We start from the raw sequence: 25,590 nt of genomic DNA, 5'->3' as shown, positions 1-25,590 counted from the left end.
GCGGAACGAGGACCCGAAGGGGGCGTGGCGGGGGCGGGGTATGAGGCGTGGCGGGGCGGGGTAGGGGGCGTGACATGTGTCCTCTTTTTCAGAGGACACAAAATGGTAACCCTAACCACACCCCCCTTAAATTAATTGTGGAGGGCAAGTTGGCTTGTAGTAGAATTAGGACAGAGAGAATAGTCCATTGGACCCTGATGTTGCAGGCACAGAATGTGAAATTTGAATTACTGAAAGAGCCTAAGGTGCAGGTTGCAGGGATCTTACTGGAGGGACAGCCTCATGACTGTCAGTCTTCACCCAGTACCCCCAATCATTTGATATTTAAAGAACTAGTACTGGATAGAATATCCCCTTTTCTTCCTACAGTATATATTGATGGCAGTAGCCAATGTGAGGGAGGAAGGAGATTAGCAGGGTTTGCAATTGTACAACTGGGCCCAGATAACAAAGTAATCCTGCAAAGGCAGTACTCCTGTGGGTCAGCCTCAGCACAATACTGTGAACTGGCTGCCTTTGTGGCCTGTTTGCAGCATTATCAAGACTCTCACCCTGAAATACAGATAATCTTAGATTCAGATTATGTATTCAGAAGTGCCATTGCATTGCTGCCATGGTGGTTAAGCCACAACTTTAAATCCACAGATGGGTCCATGGTAAAACATTCAACACTATGGGCTATGGCACAAGAACTCAGTGAAAAATTTCAGAAAGTTCATTTAGTGAAGGTGAAAGCACACAGAAAGAAAGGCCCTTTAGTGAAAGGAAACACTCTAGCGGATTCACTAGCGAAGGAAGCATGTCTTGTAGGCCCTATATGGCCCTGGTATGAACAGACACGGATGGTAGCCACGGCCACACGGTCCACTGATTATGATCAGGTGGTACCACCAGATTATTTCAGTACACTGCAGGAGAATGACGCAGAGCTTTCCAATCTGAAGCAGCTAGTGCAACAAACCCCAGATAACACTTACCAGCATACACCCTTTCTCACACTCACTATAGAGAAAGACATGCTGTGTGTGAAGAAGGAGGAAGGATTGGTTATAGCTATCCCCAGAGCGCAAGGGAAAGATTGGATGCATTGGGTTCATGGAGCAGGTCCCATGGGGCACCCTAAAACTGAAGAGATGTTGGCAACTCTAAATATGTTGGTCTGGTGGCCAGAAATGAAACATGATATACAGGATCATGTGGCCTCCTGTGTGATTTGTGCTTCATTTGGGAGACAACCTAAAAAGAAAAGGGGACAGCTGATGAGAGCGCCACCACGGGGACCATTTGAGAGACTACAGATAGATCATGTGGGCCCTCTCCCTTTAACAGCTAGGAAAAACAGATTTTTACTCACAGTAGTGGACTCCTTTTCTCACTGGGTAGAAGCTTTTCCTGTATCAGATCAAACTGCTAGAACCACAGCTGAGGTACTAACTATGCAATTTTTTACACGTTGGGGAATTCCTAAGACTATTGAATCTGATAATGGTCCTGCTTTTGTTTCTCAGCTAGTCAAGGAATTGTTTGATTTTCTAGGCATAGAACAGCAATTGCACATTTCATACCATCCCCAAGCAGCGGGGCAGGTAGAACGTATGAATCAAACAATCAAATCACATCTCAGCCCTATGCTGAATCTGACAGGGAAAAATTGGGATCAGGCCCTCCCTTTGGTTCTTATGCGTATCAGAGCCAATGTCTGTAAGTCCACAGGTTTTGCCCCATATGAAGCCTTAATGGGAAGGCCAATGCCTCGATGGGAAAACCTGTTACACCCTTTTCTCCCGGAGGATCAGACTGTAGTTCTTGCAAATGAGTGGATGAAATCCCTGCAAGAACACCTAAAAGAAATCCAGACCACTGTGCTGGCAAACACAGAAAAGTCTAGGGATTATCTGCAGGAGGTGCATGCCAAAGATTCTGATTTGCGACCACTCAAAGTGGGGAGTAAGGTCATGCTCCTAAACCCTAGACCAAACCTCCCCTTTGGCACAGCAAAGTGGGATGGACCATACTTGGTTACAGATGCACTAGGCCCAAGCCTATATCAGATCCTAAGGCCAGACAACCAGCGATGTTGGAAACACATCACTCAGTTGAAACCTTATGGATAATTAGGGGTTACCAGTTTTGTTCTCAGATTCCACCTGAAAACAGCACAGACGACTGATTCCTGAAAACAGCACAGACGACTGATTCCTGAAAACAGCACAGTCGCTGCCCTCTGAACAAAAGATGTTTGAAGAGTGGTAACTATAATAGCTACTCATAATGTATAGTATATGTATAGTTGATACAAGCATTCAATAGTGATAATAATACTTAGTAAACATTAGTAAACATAAGTAAGTAAGTTAGTTAGTATACTTTAATAATCAGTGTGCTTCTAGTATGGCCCATTTTCTGTTTAGTGTGGTATGTGTTCTCCTTTACCCAAGTCTCATTACAGGAACTATCGTCCGAATATGCACAATTGGTTGGACCAATTGCACAGATGGGGTATATCGCTATCAAGAAATACCCCCACCATTCCCTGAAGGAAAAGACCTGGTTATCCTGAGTTTCTGCTCGGTGCAAGACAGACCAGTCTACTATTCCCTGAACATCACGCACGCGAAGTGGACTCCACCAATTTCCACTTCCCTAGACAGAACACAAGAATTGATTGCACCCCCAGATAAATACTTTCTAGGCCCTCCTGCCTTGATTCTATACAATATCTCCTGTCAGGATAAAGGGACTTGGCAGATCACTTATATGTGGATTCAAAGTAATCAACAGCACATTACTGAGACTTCTTTCTTTTTTGATGTACTTTGTTTACCTACCACTCCTCCCCCCACCTCCCCTACCACTCCAGTTCCTCCTATTCTGTACCTCTCAGATATTAATTTGTTCCAGGAGGGGAAACCATTTCAGATTAAATACGATGCACCCCATGATGTTTTATATGATGTAGAATACCACTTTCTTACTTGGCATCTGTATCCTAAAGTATTTCTAGTCACTACCAAATATCCAAACTGCTCTCAATTTGTTGCCAACCACATACATATGCTTAATACATGGTTGGATATGCAGTCAGCCACACCCTCAGTCAATCTCTCTAGATACAAGTGGGAATTATTGGACACTATTTTAGGGGGCACAGGAACTGTACTGGGAGCCCTTAATACAATTGATATGGAAGTGCTCCGGAATAAGATGGGATCCACAGCACAACATGCTTCTGAAGGGTTTACATCACAACATATTATTAATGAGGCTTCAGCTAAACTATCTAATGTAATTGTAGATACATTTGCTCTTATATCACCCATTATAGAACAGAAAATTGTGACTCTAGCACATGAAGAATACAGGTTGGGAAAGCATATTTCATGGGCTATGGCCTGTGATCAAATACAGATCGAGCTTATTACTATCTTAAAGGAAATTCTAATCACGTCTAAGTTAGGCCACTGGCCACCATCTCTTGTTCAGATGGCTAGCACCAAATTACCAGAATTTGCTATAGCTCACCTTGATTGGTGGACGGTTAGTGTTCCAATCTGTTCACAACAAGGATGCTCTATCTGTACTTTGGTCCCATGGTCAGGACAACATACAGTTATTTACCCGGTAGTTAATATTGGTGTGCAAATTAATAATGTGATAATGTATCCTCTGGACCATCTCGCATGGGTGCAGCCCCTGGGCAATGACTGGACATCATTCAGACCAATGGACCCTAGCCTGTGCCAGCGGACACCCTTTCATTTCCAGTGTGAACCTCATCAGTTTAAAGAGAGTGACAGCTCCTGCTGGAACAATTCATCCTCCTGTACTCTGACTGCTGAACTTTTGTATTCACCCACTGTCTCACATAGGGTGTACTACCTTGGAGCTGGACACTTTTGTTTTAATCTGTTCTTTCCTCAAAGTATTTCTTTTTCCATTGCTCCCCAAGTACATGACATCCGCCTCCCTAAGAACACTGTGCTGTACAATTCGAACTATTTACAGAACAATACTTGGTGCAGTCATACACCCCTGGTGTCCATCACCATTAATGAGACAACATATTCTGCACCTCTGGTTACCAATGACTCTATTGACATTCCAGATTTTATTCCATACGCTGTACATCCACTCCCTCTGGGCATGGGAGAAGAGACTTTCCACAAAATACTGAACTTTACTGAACTCCATGCCTATATGGACCATTTGAAAACAACCTCCACAGAAGTGAATCATACCATCACTTATGAGAATGGACAAATTAGACAAACTGTTCAAAATTTGGTACAAGACTCCCATGTCTCAGTATGGGAACTATTCTTTGGATATTCACCTACTGCTGATCATGTCTTTAATGTTTTAATTCACCCTATCATTATTTTAACTAGTGTACAAGTATTGGTATGCATTGTTATGATTTTCATGTGTTGTAAACTTAGACATATGTACAACTCTGTGCAAAGTTTAACCTATAAAATACCCTCACCCCTATAAGGCAGCTATGCACACACAAACACACATATACACTACTTTCCTTCCCATCTGATTTTTTTTTTAAACTACTTCCTTCCCAGCATTTACATTTTAATCTGGCATGGTAATTTGGTTTTCTTTTTTAACAGTCCCATCATCTACTTTGGAGCCACTCTAGTCTGGCAGGTTAATTTGAGCTTTGTATACCGGGCATCCTGGTACCAGTAGGCCTTAACCTCCCAAATGCCTGCATCCCTTATGCACTGTCCATTCTGCTCTAAGACGGGTAAGGTGGCATATTAAGGACTGCCCAACCTAAGACACGAGGTTTGGACTCATATTGGGATTTAAACATCTCACTGCTGTGGAGCTATGAATGAGCAGGAACAAATATAACTGGAGGTATGAGAACAGGAATAGTCTGTCACTACAGTGACAGATCAGGTACCCAGGTTTGCTTCCATCTTACCTCCCAGAAAAAAAATAAAGAAAGAAAGAAAGAAAAAAGAGGTGTGGAGATGTCAGGATTGCAGGAGGTCAAAATTATTGCTGGACATACTTATATTAATATGAAATCAGTTTGACAATATTAAACCACCTTCTGACCTCTGATAAACTCTCCCCCCTCTCCTGCAGGAACCATTGAGGATGAAATGGGCCAAATGGTGCTCAGAGAGGCCTGATAGCCCTTTGGTTTCTCAATTACTCTTGATTAACATACCTTTTGTTCCATGGGGGAGCAGGGCTTCAGAGCAACCAAAGCTAGACAGTGTGGCTCCAGGACAACCTGTCAAAGTTGTCACCTTTCCTGACTTCAGAAAGTATCTGGAGTTCTGTAAAGGAAATAACTGGGAAAGAGAAGTTTTTGATCTCTCTCTGCTCCTGTTCCCTCTCAGTTCTTATTAGGTATAAAGCAGAGCTCACTAGGGCTCTCTGGAGCTCTGTCTTTCTCGGTGCAGCAGAGGGCACGGGACTCTGCTAGGCTGTCTTTGTTTCTTCTTCTTTCTCTGCACACCTCCATCTTTAGCCACCAGAGCACCTGGCTCTGCTCCCCCCCTTCTCAGACAAGCCCTAGTCCAAGGTTTCTTTCTTCCTATGAACAAACACCCTATCCTTTCTTTCTCCCTCCCTCTAAATACACACCCCAAGACAGCTTGTACCCTTTTTCCTGTACTAAGTGCTGTGAGCCAATACATATATGCAAATAGAATATACTTTATATATCCAAATCTGTGTGGATTGCGTATTCTTTGGGAACCCACTGCCTCTGTGAAGTGGACCCCGGGACCAACCCTAGACAACGATAGCTGACAACCATATCCCCTGCGCTGTCCTTCCCAAGCAGTGGGCTCCCCAGCCCGTCAAGCAGGTGTCCGTCTAACGACAATCCACTCCAGGGACGTGAGAGGCATACCGGCTGACAACTTGTCTGACATCAGCCACCAACTTAGCGCCCTTCTCACCGCCGGGTCCAGCGGAAGGTGAACTGCGTAATCCTCCGAAACCGGAGTCCAGCGCCGCAGAAGAGAGTGCTGTAGTGGCTTTATATGGGCCCTGCCCCAGAGCACTACCTCCATCATGGTCGTCATGGAGCCTAACAGTTGCACATAATCCCAAGCCCGAGGAGCTGAGGAGGCTAGGAACCGGCCCACCTGGGCCTGAAGCTTGAGGCTCTGGATGTCCGGCAGGAACACTCTGCCCACTTGGGTATCGAACACCCAGATCCTCCACGGACTGAGTCGGGCGCAGCTTACTTTTCTCCCGGTTGATGATCCATCCCAGGGAGCTCAGAAGAGCAATGACCCTGTCCGTCGCTCTCCCACACTCCGCAAAGGAGGGAGCTCGAATCAGCCAGTTGTCCAGGGAGGGATGGACTTGCACTCCTTCCTTGCAGAGATAAACCGCAATGACCACCATCACTTTGCAGAAGGTCCGCGGAGCCGTAGCCAACCCGAACGGGAGGGCTCTGAACTGGAAGTGCCGGTCCAGCACTGCAAAGCACAGGAAGCGCTGATGAGGCGGACAGATGGGAATGTGCACATAAGCTTCCTTGATGTCCAAGGATGCCAGGAATTCTCCTTCTTGTACCGCAGCAATCACGGAACGGAGAGTCTCCATACGGAAATGCCATATTCGCAAGGCCCGATTGACTCTCTTGAGGTCGAGAATAGGCCGAGAAAAGCCTCCTTTCTTTGGCACCACAAAGTAAATGGAGTAACGTCCTGTGCCACGCTGCTCTACGGGCACTGGGACCACCGGAGCAAGTTGTCCAGAGTCTGCTGAACTGCTGCCACTTTGAGGGGAGACTTGCAGGGAGAGTTCACGCCCTGGTTCCTCTCAGGGGCCGGCAGAACTCCAACTTGTAGCCGTCTCTGATGACTTCTAGAACCCAAGCGTCTGAAGTTACCCTGGTTCACTCGCCCAGAAAAGAGGACAGCCTTCCTCCTATCTGCTCTGGCCATGGACCAGGGCCCCGTCATTGGGTACGAGACCCTGGGGGAGGACCGGAGGAAGAACCTCCTGAGCGGTGGTCTCTGCGAAAGGAATGCTGCTTCGGGGAGAACCTCTGCTTAAAGGAGGAGGAGCATGACTTGCCCGGGCGATACCGACGGGCTTCTTGAAAACGGCCCTTAGAGGAACCAGGGCGAGCACTGCTGGCCCTTGCCTTGACCTCCGGCAACCTCTTGCCTTAGAACTGCCGAGATCCGTCACAATCTTGTCCAGCTCATCCCGAAGAGCAGCTTGCCCTTAAAAGGCAACTTGGCTAAGCGGGATTTGGAGGCATGACCAATGCTTAAGCCATCGCCATTGACGGGCAGAGACTGGCTGAGACATACCTTTAGCCGAGGCTCTCAAAACATCATACAGCAAGTCTGCCAAGTAAGGCAAGCCCAACTCCAGGACCGGCCAAATCCGCCCTCAAGGAAGGAGGCCTGGGGGAGGCCCACTGCACCACCGTCAAGCATGCTGTGGCCACATAGGAGCTGCAGACCGAGGCCTGCAAACTCAAGGTGGCCGCTTCCAATTTCCTGTCCTGTGAATCCTTAAGGGCAGAGACACCTTCCACCGGCAAAGCCGTCTTTTTTGTCACAGCAGTGATTAGAGAGTCCACTGCCGGCCAGCGCAAAGCATCCTGTTCACCCTCTGGCAGAGGGTACAGATGAGTCATGGCCCTGGCTACCTTGAGGCTCACCCTCAGGAGAATCCCATTGAGCTGAAATTAGAGTTTTCATGGCTTCATGGATGTGGAAGGAGGGCCTTCCTCCGGAGAGGAAATACTCAAGATGCTCATAGCTGGAACAGGTTAGGCAATTCCTCTGAGCGAAAAAGCTGCGCTGCAGAGGGGTCATCTCCCCCATCAGGGCGAGGATCAGCCTCCTCCAAAGAATCCCCAAGGGACATAGTAGATGACGGCAGAAAAAGACCTGCACGGTCCATCCAGTCTGCCCAACAAGATAAACTCATACGTACTACTTTTTGTGTATACCTTACCTTGATTTGTACCTGTCCTTTTCAGGGCACAGACCGTATAAGTCAGCCCATCACTATCCCCGCCTCCCAACCACCAGCCCTGCCTCCCACCACCGGTTCTGGCACAGACCGTATAAGTCTGCCCAGCACTATCCCTGTCTCCCAACCACCTTTGGGAGAACTCAGAAACGCTGCCCTCATCTATATCAGAGGAGACAGAGTCCCCCAAGACCTGAAGATAAACCCGAGGGCGCTTGATCAGGGAAGCCTCTTCCCCCATATCTGACAGGGGAGCAGGAGCAGCGTTTTGCAGTAGAAAGGCCTGATGCAGCAACAAAATAAACTTGGGAGAGAAACCCCTCTGTCTGTGCACCTCTGCAACCTGGGCCACAGCCCTAGAGGAACTCTCAACCTCCACTCCATAGAGCGGGGGAGAGTCACGTTGCACATCCAAAATGGCGTCCGGCACGTCACTCCGCGAAGGAGCCGCACAGGAAGCATGGCGCTTAAACTTTGCCATCTTCTTACCGCTGCCCAACTCAAAGGCGGCCATACCAGAGGCCGTCCGAGCTGCATGGGCGGCCGACATCGGAAGGGCGGACATCGGGGGATGGGCGCCTAAGGCGGGAAAGACCGCCAACACCCCAGCAGAGGAAAAACCGGCTAAATCAGCAAAGTCCGGAAGGGCGCCCAAAAAGGGCTTCTCTGCCACCGATCCCTGCGCCTCCCCACTAGCCGCACGATCGCGGTCCGGGGAGCGCTTTTTCGCGCCCTTACCATCCGACGTCATGATCCACGAGGGAAATGTTCGGGGAACCCCCTGCCTGCTAGGAAATAGTAAAATTACCTGCTTCTTGCTCCGAGCTGCAACGAATTGTGTCCCAGTGAGCAGCTGCAAGTAAAATCTTTTCTGCTTCAAGATTGTTATGGTTTTTTTTTTTTGGTTTTTTTTTAACGGAGCCAGCGGGAGGGGGGAGAAAAGGAGGGCCCTGGCACCACCAGGTTTGCACTTGCTGAAGAAGAGCCCTCAACCCCAGGTACTCAACAAAGCCTAAGTAAATAGGCGTGGAGACCAAGCCAGAGCTGCTGTGTGTGACCACACACCTGCTAGAAAGAGAGAATACTGAGGATTTCCTGGTAGCATATGACCACATATAGAGAGGCAAAAAATTGCTCTCTATCTCCACCTGCTGGTAGATGGACACAACCCACCAGTCTATGGATTGATCTGCTTGATGATATGGAATGTATACTATCATAAATCTTTACGTTCTTAACACTGGCCAAGGACACCTTTTGGAGCCCTGTTTGGGTGATAATGTGCACTGCCAAGAAGGAGATCTCATCTTGGGGGGGGGGGGGGGGGGGGGGGCGGTTATTTAATCTTACGTTGATGCCTAGGTTTCATGAGAACTTTCACCATTTATCCATACTGAAAAGCACTTAAGAAAAAGCTCCCCAACCACAATCTCATCCTCCCTCCCCCAGCAGTAAAACAATCTATGCATTCTTACCATATAGGTGTCACAAAATAAAATATCCCCTTCCCCCAACATCATGTAAAGTGAATGATACATACCTGTAGCAGGTGTTCTCCAAGGACAGCAGGCTGATTGTTCTCACGACTGGGTGACGTCCGCGGCAGCCCCCACCAACCGGAAGAAGCTTCGCGGGCGGTCCGCACGCAGGGCACGCCCACCGCGCATGCGCGGCCGTCTTCCCGCCCGTGCGTGACCGTTCCCGCCAGTTGAATGACAAGCAAAAATGATGAAACGCAACTCCAAAGGGGAGGAGGGAGGGTAGGTGAGAACAATCAGCTTGCTGTCCTCGGAGAACACCTGCTACAGGTATGTATCATTCACTTTCTCCGAGGACAAGCAGGCTGCTTGTTCTCACGACTGGGGTATCCCTAGCTCTCAGGCTCACTCAAAACAAGAACCCAGGTCAATTGAACCTCGCAACGGCGAGGGTACAACAGAAAATTGACCTACGAAGAACAACTAACTGAGCGTGCAGCCTGACCAGAATAAATTCGGGTCCTGGAGGGTGGAGTTGGATTTAAACCCCAAACAGATTCTGCAGCACCGACTGCCCGAACCGACTGTCGCGTCGGGTATCCTGCTGGAGGCAGTAATGTGATGTGAATGTGTGGACAGATGACCACGTCGCAGCCTTGCAGATCTCTTCAATAGTGGCTGACTTCAAGTGGGCCACTGACGCTGCCATGGCTCTAACACTATGAGCCGTGACATGACCCTCAAGAGCCAGCCCAGCCTGGGCGTAAGTGAAGGAAATGCAATCTGCTAACCAATTGGAGATGGTGCGTTTCCCGACAGCGACCCCTAGCCTGTTAGAGTCGAAAGAAACAAACAATTGGGCGGACTGTCTGTGGGGCTGTGTCCGCTCCAAGTAGAAGGCCAATGCTCTCTTGCAGTCCAATGTGTGCAACTGACGTTCAGCAGGGCGGGTATGCGGCATGGGGAAGAATGTTGGCAAGACAATTGACTGGTTAAGATGGAACTCCGACACCACCTTCGGCAGGAACTTTGGGTGGGTGCGGAGCACTACTCTGTTGTGATGAAATTTGGTATATGGAGCATGAGCTACCAGGGCTTGAAGCTCACTGACCCTACGAGCTGAAGTAACTGCCACCAAGAAAATGACCTTCCAGGTCAAGTACTTCAGATGGCAGGTATTCAGTGGCTCAAAAGGAGGTTTCATCAGCTGGGTGAGGACGACGTTGAGATCCCATGACACTGCGGGAGGCTTGATAGGGGGCTTTGAGAAAAGCAAGCCTCTCATGAATCGAACGACTAAAGGCTCTCCAGAGATGGCTTTACCTTCCACACGATAATGGTAAGCACTAATCGCACTAAGGTGATTCCTTACTGAGTTGGTCTTGAGGCCAGACTCTGATAAGTGCAGAAGGTATTCAAGCAGGTTCTGTGCAGGGCAAGAACGAGGTTCTAGGGCCTTGCTCTCACACCAAACGACAAACCTCCTCCACTTGAAAAAGTAACTCTTTTTAGTGGAATCCTTCCTAGAGGCAAGCAAGACACGGGAGACACCCTCAGACAGACCCAACGCAGTGAAGTCTACGCCCTCAACATCCAGGCCGTGAGAGCCAGGGACTGAAGGTTGGGGTGCAGCAATGCTCCGTCGTTCTGCGAAATGAGAGTCGGAAAACACTCCAATCTCCACGGTTCTTCTGAGGACAACTCCAGAAGAAGAGGGAACCAGATCTGACGGGGCCAAAAGGGCGCTATCAGAATCATGGTGCCGTGGTCTTGCTTGAGCTTCAGTAAGGTCTTCCCCACCAAAGGTATGGGAGGATAAGCATACAGGAGGCCGGTCCCCCAATGGAGGAGAAAGGCATCCGACGCTAGCCTGCCGTGTGCCTGAAGTCTGGAACAGAACAGAGGCAGCTTGTGGTTGGTCTGAGAGGCGAAAAGGTCCACCGAGGGGGTGCCCCACTCTCGGAAGATCTTGCATACCACTCTGGAATGAAGCGACCACTCGTGCGGTTGCATGACTCTGCTCAGTCTGTCGGCCAGACTGTTGTTTACACCTGCCAGGTATGTGGCTTGGAGGAGCATGCCGAACTGGCAAGCCCAACGCCACATCCAGACAGCTTTCTGACACAAGGAGCGAGATCCGGTGCCCCCCTGCTTGTTGGTGTAATACATTGCAACCTGATTGTCTGTCCGAATTTGGATAATTTGGTAGGACAGCCGATCTCTGAAAGCCTTCAGTGCGTTCCAGATCGCTCGGAGCTCCAGGAGGTTGATCTGCAGATCCTTTTCCTGGAGGGACCACAGACCCTGGGTGTGAAGCCCATCGACATGAGCTCCCCACCCCAGGCGAGATGCATCCGTCGTCAGCACTTTCGTGGGCTGCGGAATTTGGAATGGACGTCCCAGGGTCAAATTGGTCCGGATGGTCCACCAGAGCAGTGAAGTGCGGCAGCTGGTGGAGAGGCGGATGACATCTTCTAGATTCCCGGTGGCTTGAAACCACTGGGAAGCTAGGGTCCATTGAGCAGATCTCATGTGAAGACGGGCCATGGGAGTCACATGAACTGTGGAGGCCATATGACCCAGAAGTCTCAACATCTGCCGAGCTGTGACCTGCTGAGACGCTCTGGTCTGCGACGCGAGGGACAGGAGGTTGTGGGCCCTCGCTTCGGGAAGGAAGGCCTGAGCCGTCTGGGTATTCAGCAGAGCTCCTATGAATTCCAGAGACTGTGTTGGCTGGAGATGGGACTTTGGGTAATTTATCACAAACCCCAGCAGCTCCAGAAGTTGAATAGTGCACTGCATAGACCGGAGGGCTCCCGCCTCCGAGGTGTTCTTGACCAGCCAATCGTCAAAATATGGGAACACGTGCACTCCCAGCTTGCGTAGGTACGCCGCTACCACCACGAGGCACTTTGTAAACACTCGTGGGGCAGAGGCGAGCCCAAAGGACAGCACACAATACTGAAAGTGCCGTGCGCCCAGGCGGAATCTGAGATACTGTCTGTGAGCTGGCAGTATCGGGATGTGAGTGTATGCGTCCTTTAAATCCAGGGAACATAGCCAATCGTTTTTCTGAATCATTGGCAGAAGGGTGCCCAAGGAAAGCATCCTGAACTTTTCTTTGACCAGGAATTTGTTCAGGCCTCTCAGGTCTAGGATGGGACGCATCCCCCCTGTTTTCTTTTCCACAAGGAAGTACCTGGAATAGAATCCCTGCCCTTCCTGCCCGGGTGGTACGGGCTCGACCGCATTGGCGCTGAGAAGGGCGGAGAGTTCCTCTGCAAGTACCTGCTTGTGATGGGAGCTGAAGGATTGAGCTCCCGGAGGACAATTTGGAGGCAGGGAGGCCAAATTCAGGGCGTATCCGCACCGCACTATTTGGAGAACCCACTGGTCGGAGGTTATGAGAGGCCACCTTTGGTGAAAAAATTTTAACCTCCCTCCGACCGGCAGATCGTCCGGTACGGACACTTTGAGGGCGGCTATGTTCCCGTGGATCCACTCAAAATCCCGTCCCCGGCTTTTGCTGTGGAGGCGCAGGGGGCTGCTTAGGCGCACGCTGTCGACGAGAACGAGCGCGCTGGGGCTGTCCCTGTGCCTGACGAGGCCTTCGGGCCGGCTGGGTGTACCTACGCTTTGCAAAAGAATAGGGCACAGCCTGCCGGGCCCGGGAAAAACGTCCACCTGCTGAGGTGGGTGCTGAAGGCGCCCGGTGGGAGAGCTTGTCGAGGGCGGTTTCCCGCTGATGCAGTTAGACCACCAGCTGCTCGACCTTCTCACCAAAAATATTATCCCCCCGGCAAGGGACGTCGGCCAGTCTCTGCTGGGTGCGGTTGTCCAGGTCAGAGGCACGCAGCCATGAGAGCCTGCGCATCACTATACCTTGGGCCGCAGCACGAGATGCCACGTCACAGGTGTCATAAATACCCCTGGACAGGAACTTTCTGCACGCCTTCAGCTGCCTGACCACCTCCTAATAAGGCCTGGACTGCTCCGGCGGGAGCTTATCGACCAGGTCCGCCAGTTGCTTCACATTGTTCCGCATGTGGATGCTCGTGTAGAGCTGGTACGACTGGATGCGGGTCACGAGCATGGAGGATTGGTAGGCCTTCCTCCCAAACGAGTCCAGAGTGCGAGACTCTCGCCCCGGGGGCGCCGAGGCGGTATCCCTCGAACTCCGTGCCCTCGAGAGCAGAATCCACGACCGCCGAGTCATGGGGCAATTGGGGCCGCATTAACTCTGGGTCCGAGTGGATTCTGTACTGGGACTCTGCTTTCTTGGGAACGGTGGGATTAGATAATGTTCCGAAGCAGTGTCTCTTTGAGGACATTGTGCAACGGCACCGTGGAGGACTCTCTAGGTGGTGATGGATAGTCGAGGACCTCGAGCATCTCAGTCCTCGGCTCATCCACAGAGACCACGGGGAAGGGAATGCAAATAGACATGTCCCTTACAAAGGAGGCAAAGGAGAGGCTCTCAGGAGGCGAGAGCTTTCTCTCTGGTGAAGGCGTGGGGTCCGAGGGAAGGCCCACAGACTCCTCTGAGGAGAAATATCTGGGGTCCTCCTCTTCCCCCCACGAGGCCTCGTCCTCGGTATCGGACATAAGCTCTTGTAGCTGAGTCCTTAACCGGGCCCGGCTCGACGTCGAGGCACCGAGGCCTCGGTGTCGTCGAGCGGTGGACTCCCGCGCCGGCGGGGACGAAGCTCCCTCCATCGACGTCGACAGGGACTCCACCTGCGTGGCGGTCAAGACCGGCGCCGCAAGCGGCGGCGGTGTCGACGGCCTCGGCACCGGGCTAGAGCTCGCCAGCGCCAGTCAACGGCGCCGAGGGCGCAAGCACCCCCGGCGCCGGCACAGCCTGGCGCATCAGCCCTTCCAGGATCCCCGGAAGGATGGCTCGGAAGCACTCGTACAGGCCCGCTGCCGGGAAAGACGGGGGGGCCGGTAGAGGTGTCGGTGCCGGAAGCTGCTCGGGTCCAGGAGACTGCACCGAAGTGCTGGGACCCTGACGCGTCGGTACCTCCACTACCGAAGGGGATCTCTCCTCTCGACGCGGACGCTTCGGCGTCGACTCCTCGCCGGTACCGAGAACCGGATGCATCGAAGGCGACCGATGACGGTGCTTCTTAGATTTCTTGCGATGCCCGTCATCGGTGCCAGGTGTAATGGAGGAGGAGGAGGTCGATCCCCCTCGGTCTCGAGGAGCCGGGTCAGACAGGGTTCGGTCCCGAGGGCCATGGGCCGAGGGAGTGACCGGGGCCGATTGCCCACGCGGCCTCTCACCCCTACCCTCACCGGAGGACCGGCGGGCCGACGGCACCTGTGCTCCTGGGGTCGATGCCATTGGTGCCGATTTCGCGGACATCGATACCGGTACCGAAGAACCGGCCGTCGATACCGATGCCGTCGAGGTCGACGTCGAGGGGCCGGCGCAAGTTCCGAAAAGACGGTCCCGTAGAACTTGCCTCGCAACCTGAGTCCGTTTCCGGAGACCAAGACACAAAGAACACGACTTGATATTGTGCTCCGGCCCGAGGCACTGGAGGCACCAAGCGTGGGTGTCGGTCTGCGAGATAGGCCGGCCGCACCGACCACACTTCTTAAATCCACTCGGGACCTTCGAGGACATCGACGGAAAAATCGCGTCGGCGAAATTAAAGCCGTCGATGGTGGCGATAAATCACACCTCGAAAAATAAATCGACCGCGCGGCCATAAGGCCGCAACGCGACGCCCCCGCTCGAAAACGAGGGAAAACAAGCACGTTCACACTTTTTTTTTTTTTTTTGAAGAAAAGAAAAAGGGTCCGGAACGCGCCCAGAAACAAAGAAAAAACTAAGAAAATTCGCGAAAACGCAACGGTTTTTCGGGCTGAACAAGAGAGAGCGGCGACGCACGACTCCAGCGCGGAAAAAACAAGACTGGTGGGAACGGTCACGCACGGGCGGGAAGACGGCCGCGCATGCGCGGTGGGCGTGCCCTGCGTGCGGACTGCCCGCGAAGCTTCTTCCGGTTGGTGGGGGCTGCCGCGGACGTCACCCAGTCGTGAGAACAAGCAGCCTGCTTGTCCTCGGAGAACAATCGCTAGGCTGGAGTCATGAGTCCCTATCAAAGAGAAAGAGGGGCATAGCATAAGGAAAACACAAGTAAGAACTACTACTACTACTACTACTTAACATTTCTAGAGCGCTACTAGGGTTACGCAGCGCTGTACAATTTAACAAAGAGAGACAGTCCCTGCTCAAAGAGCTTACAATCTAATAGACAAGTGAACGGTCGGTCCGATAGGGGCAGTCAAATTGGGGCAGTCTGGATTCACTGAACGGTAAGGGTTAGGTGCCGAACGCAGCATTGAAGAGGTGGGCTTTAAGCAAAGACTTGAAGACGGGCAGGGAGGGGGCTTGGCGTAAGGGTTCAGGAAGGTTGTTCCAAGCATAGGGTGAGGCGAGGCAGAATGAGCGGAGCCTGGAGTTGGCGGTGGTGGAGAAGGGTACTGAGAGGAGGGATTTATCCTGTGAACGGAGGTTACGGGCGGGAACGTAAGGGGAAATGAGGGTAGAGAGGTAGTGAGGGGCAGCAGACTGAGTGCATTTGTAGGTAAGAAGGAGAAGCTTGAATTGAATGCGGTATCCGATCGGAAGCCAGTGAAGTGACCTGAGGAGAGGGGTGATATGAGTATATCGGTTCTGGCGGAATATGAGACGTGCAGCAGAGTTCTGAACAGACTGAAGGGGGGATAGATGGCTAAGTGGGAGGCCGGTGAGGAGTAAGTTGCAGTAGTCCAGGCGAGAGGTAATGAGAGCGTGGACGAGAGTTCGGGTGGTGTGTTCAGAGAGGAAAGGGCGAATTTTGCTGATGTTAAAGAGGAAGAAGCGACAGGTCTTGGCTATCTGCTGGATATGCGCAGAGAAGGAGAGAGAGGAGTCAAAGATGACTCCGAGGTTGCGGGCAGATGAGACGGGGAGGATGAGGGTGTTATCAACTGAGATAGAAAGTGGAGGAAGAGGAGAAGTGGGTTTTGGTGGAAAGACGATAAGCTCGGTCTTGGACATGTTCAGTTTCAGGTGGCGGTTGGACATCCAGGCAGCAATGTCGGATAAGCAGGCCGATACCTTTGCCTGGGTCTCCGCGGTGATGTCTGGTGTGGAGAGATACAGTTTGGTGTCATCAGCATAGAGATGATACTGGAAACCATGAGATGAGATCAGGGAGCCCAGGGAAGAGGTGTAGATTGAGAAGAGAAGGGGTCCAAGGACCGATCCCTGGGGAACACCAACAGATAAGGGGATGGGGGTGGAGGAAGATCCATGAGAGTGAACTTTGAAGGTGCGGTGGGAGAGATAGGAGGAGAACCAGGAGAGGACAGAGCCCTGGAACCCAAATGAGGACAGTGTGGCAAGAAGTAAGTCATGATTGACAGTGTCAAAAGCGGCGGATAGATCCAGGAGGATGAGGATGGAGTAGTGGCCTCTGGATTTGGCAAGGAACAGGTCATTACAGACTTTAGAAAGTGCTGTTTCTGTCGAGTGAAGATAACTAAGTAAGGGCAGCTGACCTCCTGGTCAAATAGAGGTCCTACACCTTATGATAAGAGGTAAGGTGATTTTATTTTTAAGCTGTAAGCTGGGACATCAGGCAATAATTGTCCACATTTTAAAATATAGTCTCAAAGAGACAGAACAGCGCATTGATTCCATTGTTGAGCCAATACTGTCTTGGCTGCTGTAGAGATGGGTCACCAGCAACCACTGTCTGCTCGAAGTGGGTATAGGATTGGAAGGAATGTATTAAGCTCATGAAGCAGTGCAATCCAAAAGGCTTGTACCACAGAGCAGGTCCACCAAATGAGAAAAAAAAGGAATTATGCTCACTACAGTTATGCCAGAGTGGCAAACCTGTTTTGGTATATCCGGAACAGTCTCACTGGGGTATACCACCATGGTAAAAGATCTTAAAACCATTCTCAATCATAGGGGTAGCAATAGATAAACAGATTCTGGAAAACTTTCTCCCGTTGTTTAAGGTCTTAAGTGTTAGATAAACGTGATTCCCATTTAGTAATATAGTTCTGAATTGAGGTATTATCTTTCAGTAACACTTCATACAGTGTACAGACCCCCCCATTCCCAAACTTAGCGCTAGTTCTATAGAGGTTTCCGCTGAAGAGAGGTCCTCCCTGGCCCTTTGTAGTATAAATCTGAGTTACCTATACTGAAAGAAATCAGAGTGGGCAAACCATATTCATCTTGATGATCAGAAAAAGGGGTAAGTTCACCCTTCTTCCAGATATGTCCCAGAGTTCTCAGGGATCTAGCAGCCCAATGTTTATAAGCTCCATATGTCTGCCAAGGAGAAAAATTGAAAGGCATACTGAATGGATGTATGAATGTGATAAAGATTGCTGGCAGAAAAAAAAAAAGATATTGTACCTTTATCCATACCACCAAGGGAGTCCTCATCAAAAGGAGTCACCCCAGGTACCAAGCTTTTCAAGTGTGGCGGGGGGAGCCAGAGAATAGCTCACAGTGGAAGCGAGCCAAACAAGTGTTGAGCAAGTCTGGTTCAAGGGTTAAGGATATTCTGTTTGCCACACAGCTACAATCTGTAACAGGACTGCTTGGTGATACAATTCAAAAATTAGGTACCCCCATTCAACCATAGATTTTGAGTAGGTATAAGATGTAACTGTTTACTCTAGGGGGTTTTCTTTTTCAGATGCAGGCAAATGCTTTTTTTTACACAGGGCCTGAAAAAAATAGATTGTGGAAGAAAGGAATGGCTATAATAATTTCAGTAGGATTGTTATTTTAAGAGCCGCTATAAGACCTAACCAAGAAATCTGAAGAGAATCCCAGCGGTCCAAATCTGCAAAAGGTTCCTTCAATTAGGGGGAAAATTGGCTTCATAAACCTTAATAGACAGTCAGCTGAACTCCCAAGTATTTGAGAGACCCTGCAGCCCATTGAAAAGAAGAAGAGCTCTGCAAAATGTCCATGTCCTCTGGTTTCATAGTGAGATTAAGAACCTCTGAATACTGCAAAATTGATTTGAACCTAGAGACTCTGACATAAGAAGCTAACTATTACTACTATAAATCACTTCTATAGCGCTACCAGTCGTACGCAGCACTTTACAATTGAACACGAAGAAAGACAGTCCCTGCTCAAAAGAGCTTACAATCTAAATCAGGACAAACAGACAGGATCAATAAGGATAAGGGAAGGACAGACAGAAGGACACAAGGATAAGATAAAAGTAACAAGTCAGGAGTCGAAAGCAGCATCAAACAGGTAGGCCTTTAGCCCGGATTTGAAGGCAGCCAGGGATGGAGCTAGACGTAATGGCTCAGGAAGCCTATTCCAGGCATAAGGTGCGGCGAGAAAGAAGAAGCGGAGTCTGGAGTTAGCGATGGAGGAGAAGGGTGCAATTAGGAGAGATTTGCCTAGTGAACGGAGTTCTAGGAAAGGAGTGTAGGGAGAGATGAGGGTGGAGAAGTAGTGAGGAGCTGCAGAGTGAATGCACTTATAGATCAATAAGAGGAGCTTGAATTGTGTACGGAAACGGATAGGGAGCCAGTGAAGCGATTTCAGGAGAGGGCTGATATGGGCATAACGACTTTGGCGAAATATTAGTCATGCGGCAAAGTTTTGAACAGATTGAAGAGGAGAGAGATGGCTGAGCGGAAGACCTGTGAGAAGCAAGTTGCAGTAGTCTAAGTGAGAGGTGATGAGAGTGTGGATGAGGGTTCTGATAGCCTGTTCAGAAAGGAAAGGGCAAATTCTGGCGATGTTATAAAGGAAGAAACGACAGGTTTCAGCAATCTGTTGAATATATGCAGAGAAGGAGAGGGAGGAGTCAAAGATGACCCCAAGGTTGCAAGCAGACAAGACAGGAAGAATGAGTGTGTTGTCGACAGAAATAGAGAATGGGGGAAGGGGAGAGGTTGGTTTAGAAGGGAAGATAAGGAGTTCAGTTTTGGACATATTGAGTTTCAGGTTGCGGTGAAACATCCATGCAGCAATGTCAGAGGGGCAGGCAGATACCTTGGATTGGATTTCTGCTGAGATTACTGGTGTGCAGAGGTAGATCTGGGAGTCATCAGCGTAAAGGTGATACTGAAAGCCATGTGATGAGATCAAAGAATCAAGGGAGGAGGTATAGATGGAAAAAAGGAGAGGTCCTAGAACAGATCCTTGAGGTACACCCCCTGACAGCAGGATAGAAGTAGAGGAGGAACCACCAGAGTATACACAAAGTACGCTGTGAGAGATAAGAAGAGAACCAGGAGAGAGCAGAATTCCGAAATCCAAGTGAGGACAGCGTGTCAAGGAGTAGGCTGTGATCAACAGTATCAAAAGCAACAGAAAGATCGAGAAGGAGGAGCATAGAATAGAGCCCTTTGGATTTAGCCAGGAATAGATCATTGGAGACTTTAGTAAGTGCTGTTTCAGTTGAATGAAGGGGACGAAAGCCAGATTGGAGCGGATCAAGAATAGGTTGAGAAGAAAGAAAGTCGAGGCAGCGACGGTGGGCAGCACGTTCTAGTAACTTGGATAAGAAAGGAAGGAGGGAGATGGGGCAATAGTTGGAAGGAGAGGTAGGATCCAGAGAAGGTTTTTTGAGGAGCGGGGTGACTACGGCATGCTTAAAGGTATCAGGGACCGTCGCAGTGGAAAGTGACAGATTGAGGATATGACAGATGAAAGGGGTGACAGCAGGAGAGACAGTGTTGAGTAGGTGATTGGGAATAGGGTCAGAGGAGCAGGTGGTTAGTTTAGAGGATTGAAGAAGTAAAGAAGCTAAAATATCAAGTACTGCTTGCAGAGAGGTAGAGGGGTGTGTGTCAGTGTTAAAAGTATGTCATCTGCAAATAGCATAATCTTAATAGACCCTCCCTGATATCTCTGGAGAGGCATGAATTAAAGTGAAGAAGCAAAGGGGATATTGCACAACCCTCTTTAGTGCCCTGGTGAAGTTCAAAGGAAGTGGTGAATGTGACATTTAGCTTAAGCATAGCCAAAGGATATTTGTAGCGCGCTTGTATCCGATACAGAGAAGGCACCGATAAGCCAATTTTCTGCAGCACTGCCAGTATAAAGGGCCATAATACCCCATCAAAGACCTTCAACACATCCAGGGACAACAAAATGGCAGGATCTGTATCCTGCTCCACACTGGCTATCAAAGCTCTGTCTGCCCTGAATAAACCCTGCTTGATCTTCATGAACCACAGAGGGTAAAATGTCCTGAAGTCGATGAGCCAGAATCTTGGTAAAAATGCTATTATCTGTACCTAGTAAGGAGACTGGTCTATAAGAACTACAGAGATGATGATTTCCATCTCGTTTAAGTAACATTGTTACTGTAGCCAAGCTCCATGAGTGAGGTAAAACTGTAGCCTCATCTATGCAGTTATAAACCCTAGTAAGCAACAGTGGCAATATGCCCTTAAATTTGTAATAAAATTTATTACTAAAGCCATCAAATCCCAGAGCTTTACCTACTGGTACATAAGTACATAAGTAATGCCACACTGGGAAAAGACCAAGAGTCCATCGAGCCCAGCATCTTGTCCATGACAGCGGCCAGTACAGGCCAAGGGCACCTGGCCAGCTTCCTAAACGTACAAACATTCTATACATGTTATTCCTGGAATTGTGGATTTTTCCCAAGTCCATTTAGTTGCGGTTTATGAACTTGTCCTTTAGGAAACCATCTAACCCCTTTTTAAACTCTGCTAAGCTAACTGCCTTCACCACGTTCTCCGGCAACGAATTCCAGAGTTTAATTACGCGTTGGGTGAAAAAGCTATGATTGAATGAGGATGATAGGAGTATCAGTAGTAAAGATCACATGGTATAATCTACTGAAGGGAAGGGAGAAGGGGGGTGGGAAGGAAGGATGGGAGGGAAAGGGATAAGGGAGATAAGGGAGATATAGGTAGGGAAGGCGGCCGCTGATATGCATGGTTTCAATAATAGTTGAAATAATACGGACGAGGCTGAAATACAAACTCGACAGCAGGGATGGGGATGTACATATTAAAAGTTTGATGATGATAATGGTTTGTTGCACTTCACCGGATAAGGTATATGTTGAATTTATGTGTATGTATTGGTGATTGTGCACATGTAATGTTGAATTCAATAAAAACGTTGAAACAAACACAAAATATTCCTGACTAGGAAAAAATGTCCGTTTCTGAAGGGAAGGAAACGGGCGCTAGCAGGGCCAGACTCCGCCCTCCCTCCGTTTTCACCCCCCCTTCACCGCTTCACGGACCCCTGTACCCCCTCTTCCGCGACCCTGTCGACCCCCCTTCGCAGCGAAAACCGTCCCCCACCACCGTGGAGTACCTGTACTGACGGGGGACCCCAACCCCCGTCAACCGAAGTCCTGTGCTGGCCTTCGAGGCGTTGCTTCCTCAATGATCTTCTGTTGAAGTTCCTCTGCATGCGTCTGACGTCACACGCACGCAGAGGAACTTGAACAGAAGATCACTGAAGAAGGAACGCCGCGAAGGCCAGCACAGGACTTCGGCTGATGGGGGCTGGGGTCCCCCGTCAGCAGAGGTACTGGATGGCGGCGGGGGAACGGTTTTCGGTGGGAAAGGGGGGGGGGATCGACAGGGTTGTGGAAGGGGGTACAGGGGGCCGTAACGCGGGGGGGGGGGGGGGTTGAAATCGGAGGGAGGGCGGTGTGGAACTCGGTGGGAGGTGCATGAGGGGCCACGGGGTGTTGATGCTCGTCGGGTGGGGGCGCGGGTTGGTGATGCGGCAAGGGGGGGGGGGAGGGCGCACTGACAGCTGATTCCCATGCAGGTGGAGGAGTAGGGAAACACGCGAACAGCTGTCACTGACGTCAGTGCGTGCCTGCCTAGCACACCACCTCTGAGGGAGGCACGGTCCCAGGCACATTAGAACGTTGGAGGTGAGAATTATTATATAGGATTAGTGCGATTCAGTCGCTCTTTAATAGCACAAAGTCCTAAATTTTATAAGCCCAATCTAGTTTCACGTAAAGCTGCTCAATGTCCAAGAGAGCCCCTTCCTTGTTTACAAAGGTGTTCCAGAGAAGTTGATATTTCATCCTGGAACTGCAGTTCCCATCAGTGACTATCTTTATTGAGGGACAAAGGAGTGATGCTGGATACAGGTGGTGGGGATAAGGACAGAGTGGTGATGAATGCGGGGAGATGGAGATGCTGGACAGGGAAGTATATGGTACACAGAGAAGAGAGATGCTGAACATGGAGAAAGATAGGTACATAGAGATGGAAGATGGATGGTAAACATGGAGAAAGAAGATGTCAAATGGGCAGGAGACCCTGGTGAGTGAGTTAAAACAAGACAGAGATAAACAGAAACCAGAGCCTGGGACCAACATGATTTTAAAAATAAAATTACAACAAAAGTAGAAAAAATAATTTTATTTTGTGATTAGAATGTCATATTTGAAATGTGTATACTGCTAGAGCTGGTGTTAGACATGGCTGGTGCCCAGGACAGAAATTTGGGATGGGAGCCTTCCAGGCAATGCCTCCTTCAGCTTCCAGCAGGCTTAGGGCTCTTTGGCTAGAGGGCAGTTGCCCTCCCTTAACACCATCCCTGGCATGTGTTATCTTTATATTTTGCAAGTTATAGGAAGAAATGTGGAGGAGTGACCTAGTGGTTAGAGCACTGGTCATGAAATCCAGAGGTGGCCGGTTCAAATCCCACTGCTGCTCCTTGTGATCTTGGGAAAATCTCTTAACCCGCTATTGCCTCAGGTACAAACTTAGATTGGGAACCCTCCAGGGACAGAGAAATATCCAGTGTATCTTAATGTAACTCACCTTGAGCTCCTACTGAAAAAGGTGTGAGCAAAATCCAAATAAAAAAAAATAAAAAAAAATGATAGGCTTGCAGGGAAATCAGATGCCCTTGTGTTACCACTTTCAAACATTCACAGATAGTTAAAGAGGACTTTAAAGTGTAGATAGTCTAATAAATGCAAGCGGCATTGCCTTTTCAGAAAAACGCAGGAAGCATGTCACCACATACCGCGGGCGACCATTAATCTTCGGACCCAAAGCCCAATGGACACCCTCAAGCAGGAGGAGGGTGGGTCCACAGACAGCTGTCAGAGCTGAATAGTTTTCACCAAATTTTTATATTCAGCTGTCACCGGAAGGCACCGAATATGCATATTGTTGCGCCTCGTTCCGTTCTCTAGGTTCTCCAGTTTGGAAAGCAGGTCACCGTGCTCCTGGCAAAACACTTCCACCGAATTTTCACAGCCATCCATGTGCTCCTCCAATTATCAATGCAGGTTCCCATGCCTGCGAAGTCAGGTTTGATTTCCTACACTGCGTCTTATTTGAGATTTTATTGAAGCTCAGCTTTGAGTTCTCCAAACCACATTTGTAAATCCATCAGGGAAAACCCCAGTGGTCCAGAACTTTCCACCACCAGTTGCTCCCCAGTGGAGGGAGATGTCTACTCCAGCTCGGGTTCCAGTACTGCAGCCACAAGCGCAGGATCACACAGCCCCCAACTCACAGGTCTGTCAACCAATTTCGTGGAGTCTTAATCTCATTTGTGTTTTCACACTACTGGAGGTAAGTAAATGCTACTGGTGGGGCAATATAGCAGTTTCAGGGAAGGAAAGCATCTCGACTAATAGAGCGCCTAATTCAGGCATCCACCTTTCACAATGACATTTTTTCCATGACGCCACTTCCTCCAAAATTATTTACTGCTGTTAAACCACATCCAGACTGCAAGAAATTTCAGGAAGACCTTGGCAGGCTGGAAGACTACCATCCGAATGGCAGATGAAATTTAATACAGACAAATGTGAAGCGATATCCCTCCCGATGTACAATCCAAATTATAGCCACATAATGCTAGGTTCCACATAAGGAGTCACCACCAAGGAAAAGGATTTAGGTGTCACACTGAAATGTTTTTGCTCAGTGTGTAGCAATAGCCAGAGAAGCAAATAGAATGTTAGAGATTATTAGGAGAGGAATAAAAAAATAAAACAAAAAAATATCAATACTTCAGTATTGCTCTTTGGCGAGATCACACCTTGTGCAATTCTTTTTCAACACATCACAAAAAAAAAAAACTGTGGAAGTGGGAAAGGTACACAGAAGGGCAAATGATTAAGGGGGGTGGACGACTTTCATATGAGGAAAGGTTAAAGAGGTTTAGGGCTCTTCAGCTTTGAGAACAGATAGCTAAAGGGAGGTACACGACAGGCCTATAAAAATCTGAATGGAGTGAAATGTGTAAAAAAAACATGATTCACTTGTAGATTTGAACCTGATTTAGGTGTTTGGCAGGATACAAATCCTTTACATAACATTAGGAGATACTCCATGAAGTTATATAGAAGCACATTTTAACAAATATTTTTGCCTATTTCACTTGACGTATAGTTAGGCTCTGGAACTCACTGCCAGAGCAAGTAATAAAAACAGTTAATTTAACTGCTTTTAAAAAGGTTTGGAGAAATTCCTGGAGCAAATGTCCATAAACAATTAAGGTAGACCTGGGGAAAGCCACAGCTTTTACCTGGGGTTAAGTCACAGGGAGTCTTCTAGGACCTGTCATTTTCTAGACTAATCTTTTACTGGAAACATTGTATTTGGCTAAATAGACCCTTGGTTTTCACAACATGGCAATTATGTTCTTAGGTTAAATCAACTCATAGCAATTTTCACAAACATAAAATTGTGTGTGTGGAACCAAACAAAATTTGTGTGTCCAGGAGATGTGTCGATATAAATCTAGTGAATAAAATACCTTTTTCTTGTTGAATTGACTGACATTTTACATCCAGCTCTTTGACTTGCTTAGACAGCTCTTCCTTTATGGTTGAAATATCCAAGTCCTTCTGCTTCAACAGGTCTTCTGACTGGCCAAGAATCAGTTTATACTTTTCAGCTTGTGCAGAGACCTCACTGTATAAAACAAGTAGTGGAGTAAGCAGAAGTATGGAAAAGGAGTTAAGTGATATATTGTAACAAAGCAAAGCAAAAAACATGGGCCAATTTGACTATCCTTGCACTCATTGCTTTCACACAATCTTCAGCACCACCTGTTTGGTTTTAAAGTTGCTCTATGACCTGAATTCTGAAG

General features: G+C 49.0%; 1 protein-coding gene across 2 annotated transcripts in view; it reads right to left on the bottom strand.

The window, feature by feature from the left end:
- The window catches only part of HMMR (hyaluronan mediated motility receptor), a 731,570-nt gene that overhangs the window by 380,646 nt on the left and 325,334 nt on the right, over positions 1-25,590 (bottom strand). For both annotated transcript variants that reach the window (XM_030213533.1, XM_030213534.1), the window contains one exon: positions 25,255-25,412. In XM_030213533.1, the coding sequence (XP_030069393.1) occupies positions 25,255-25,412 (158 nt within the window). The remainder of the gene's footprint in view (positions 1-25,254; positions 25,413-25,590) is intronic.

The sequence above is a fragment of the Microcaecilia unicolor genome, chromosome 8 (genome assembly GCF_901765095.1).
Source record: "Microcaecilia unicolor chromosome 8, aMicUni1.1, whole genome shotgun sequence".
NCBI lineage: Eukaryota > Metazoa > Chordata > Amphibia > Gymnophiona > Siphonopidae > Microcaecilia > Microcaecilia unicolor.
This window is presented reverse-complemented; position numbering and strand designations above follow the sequence as displayed.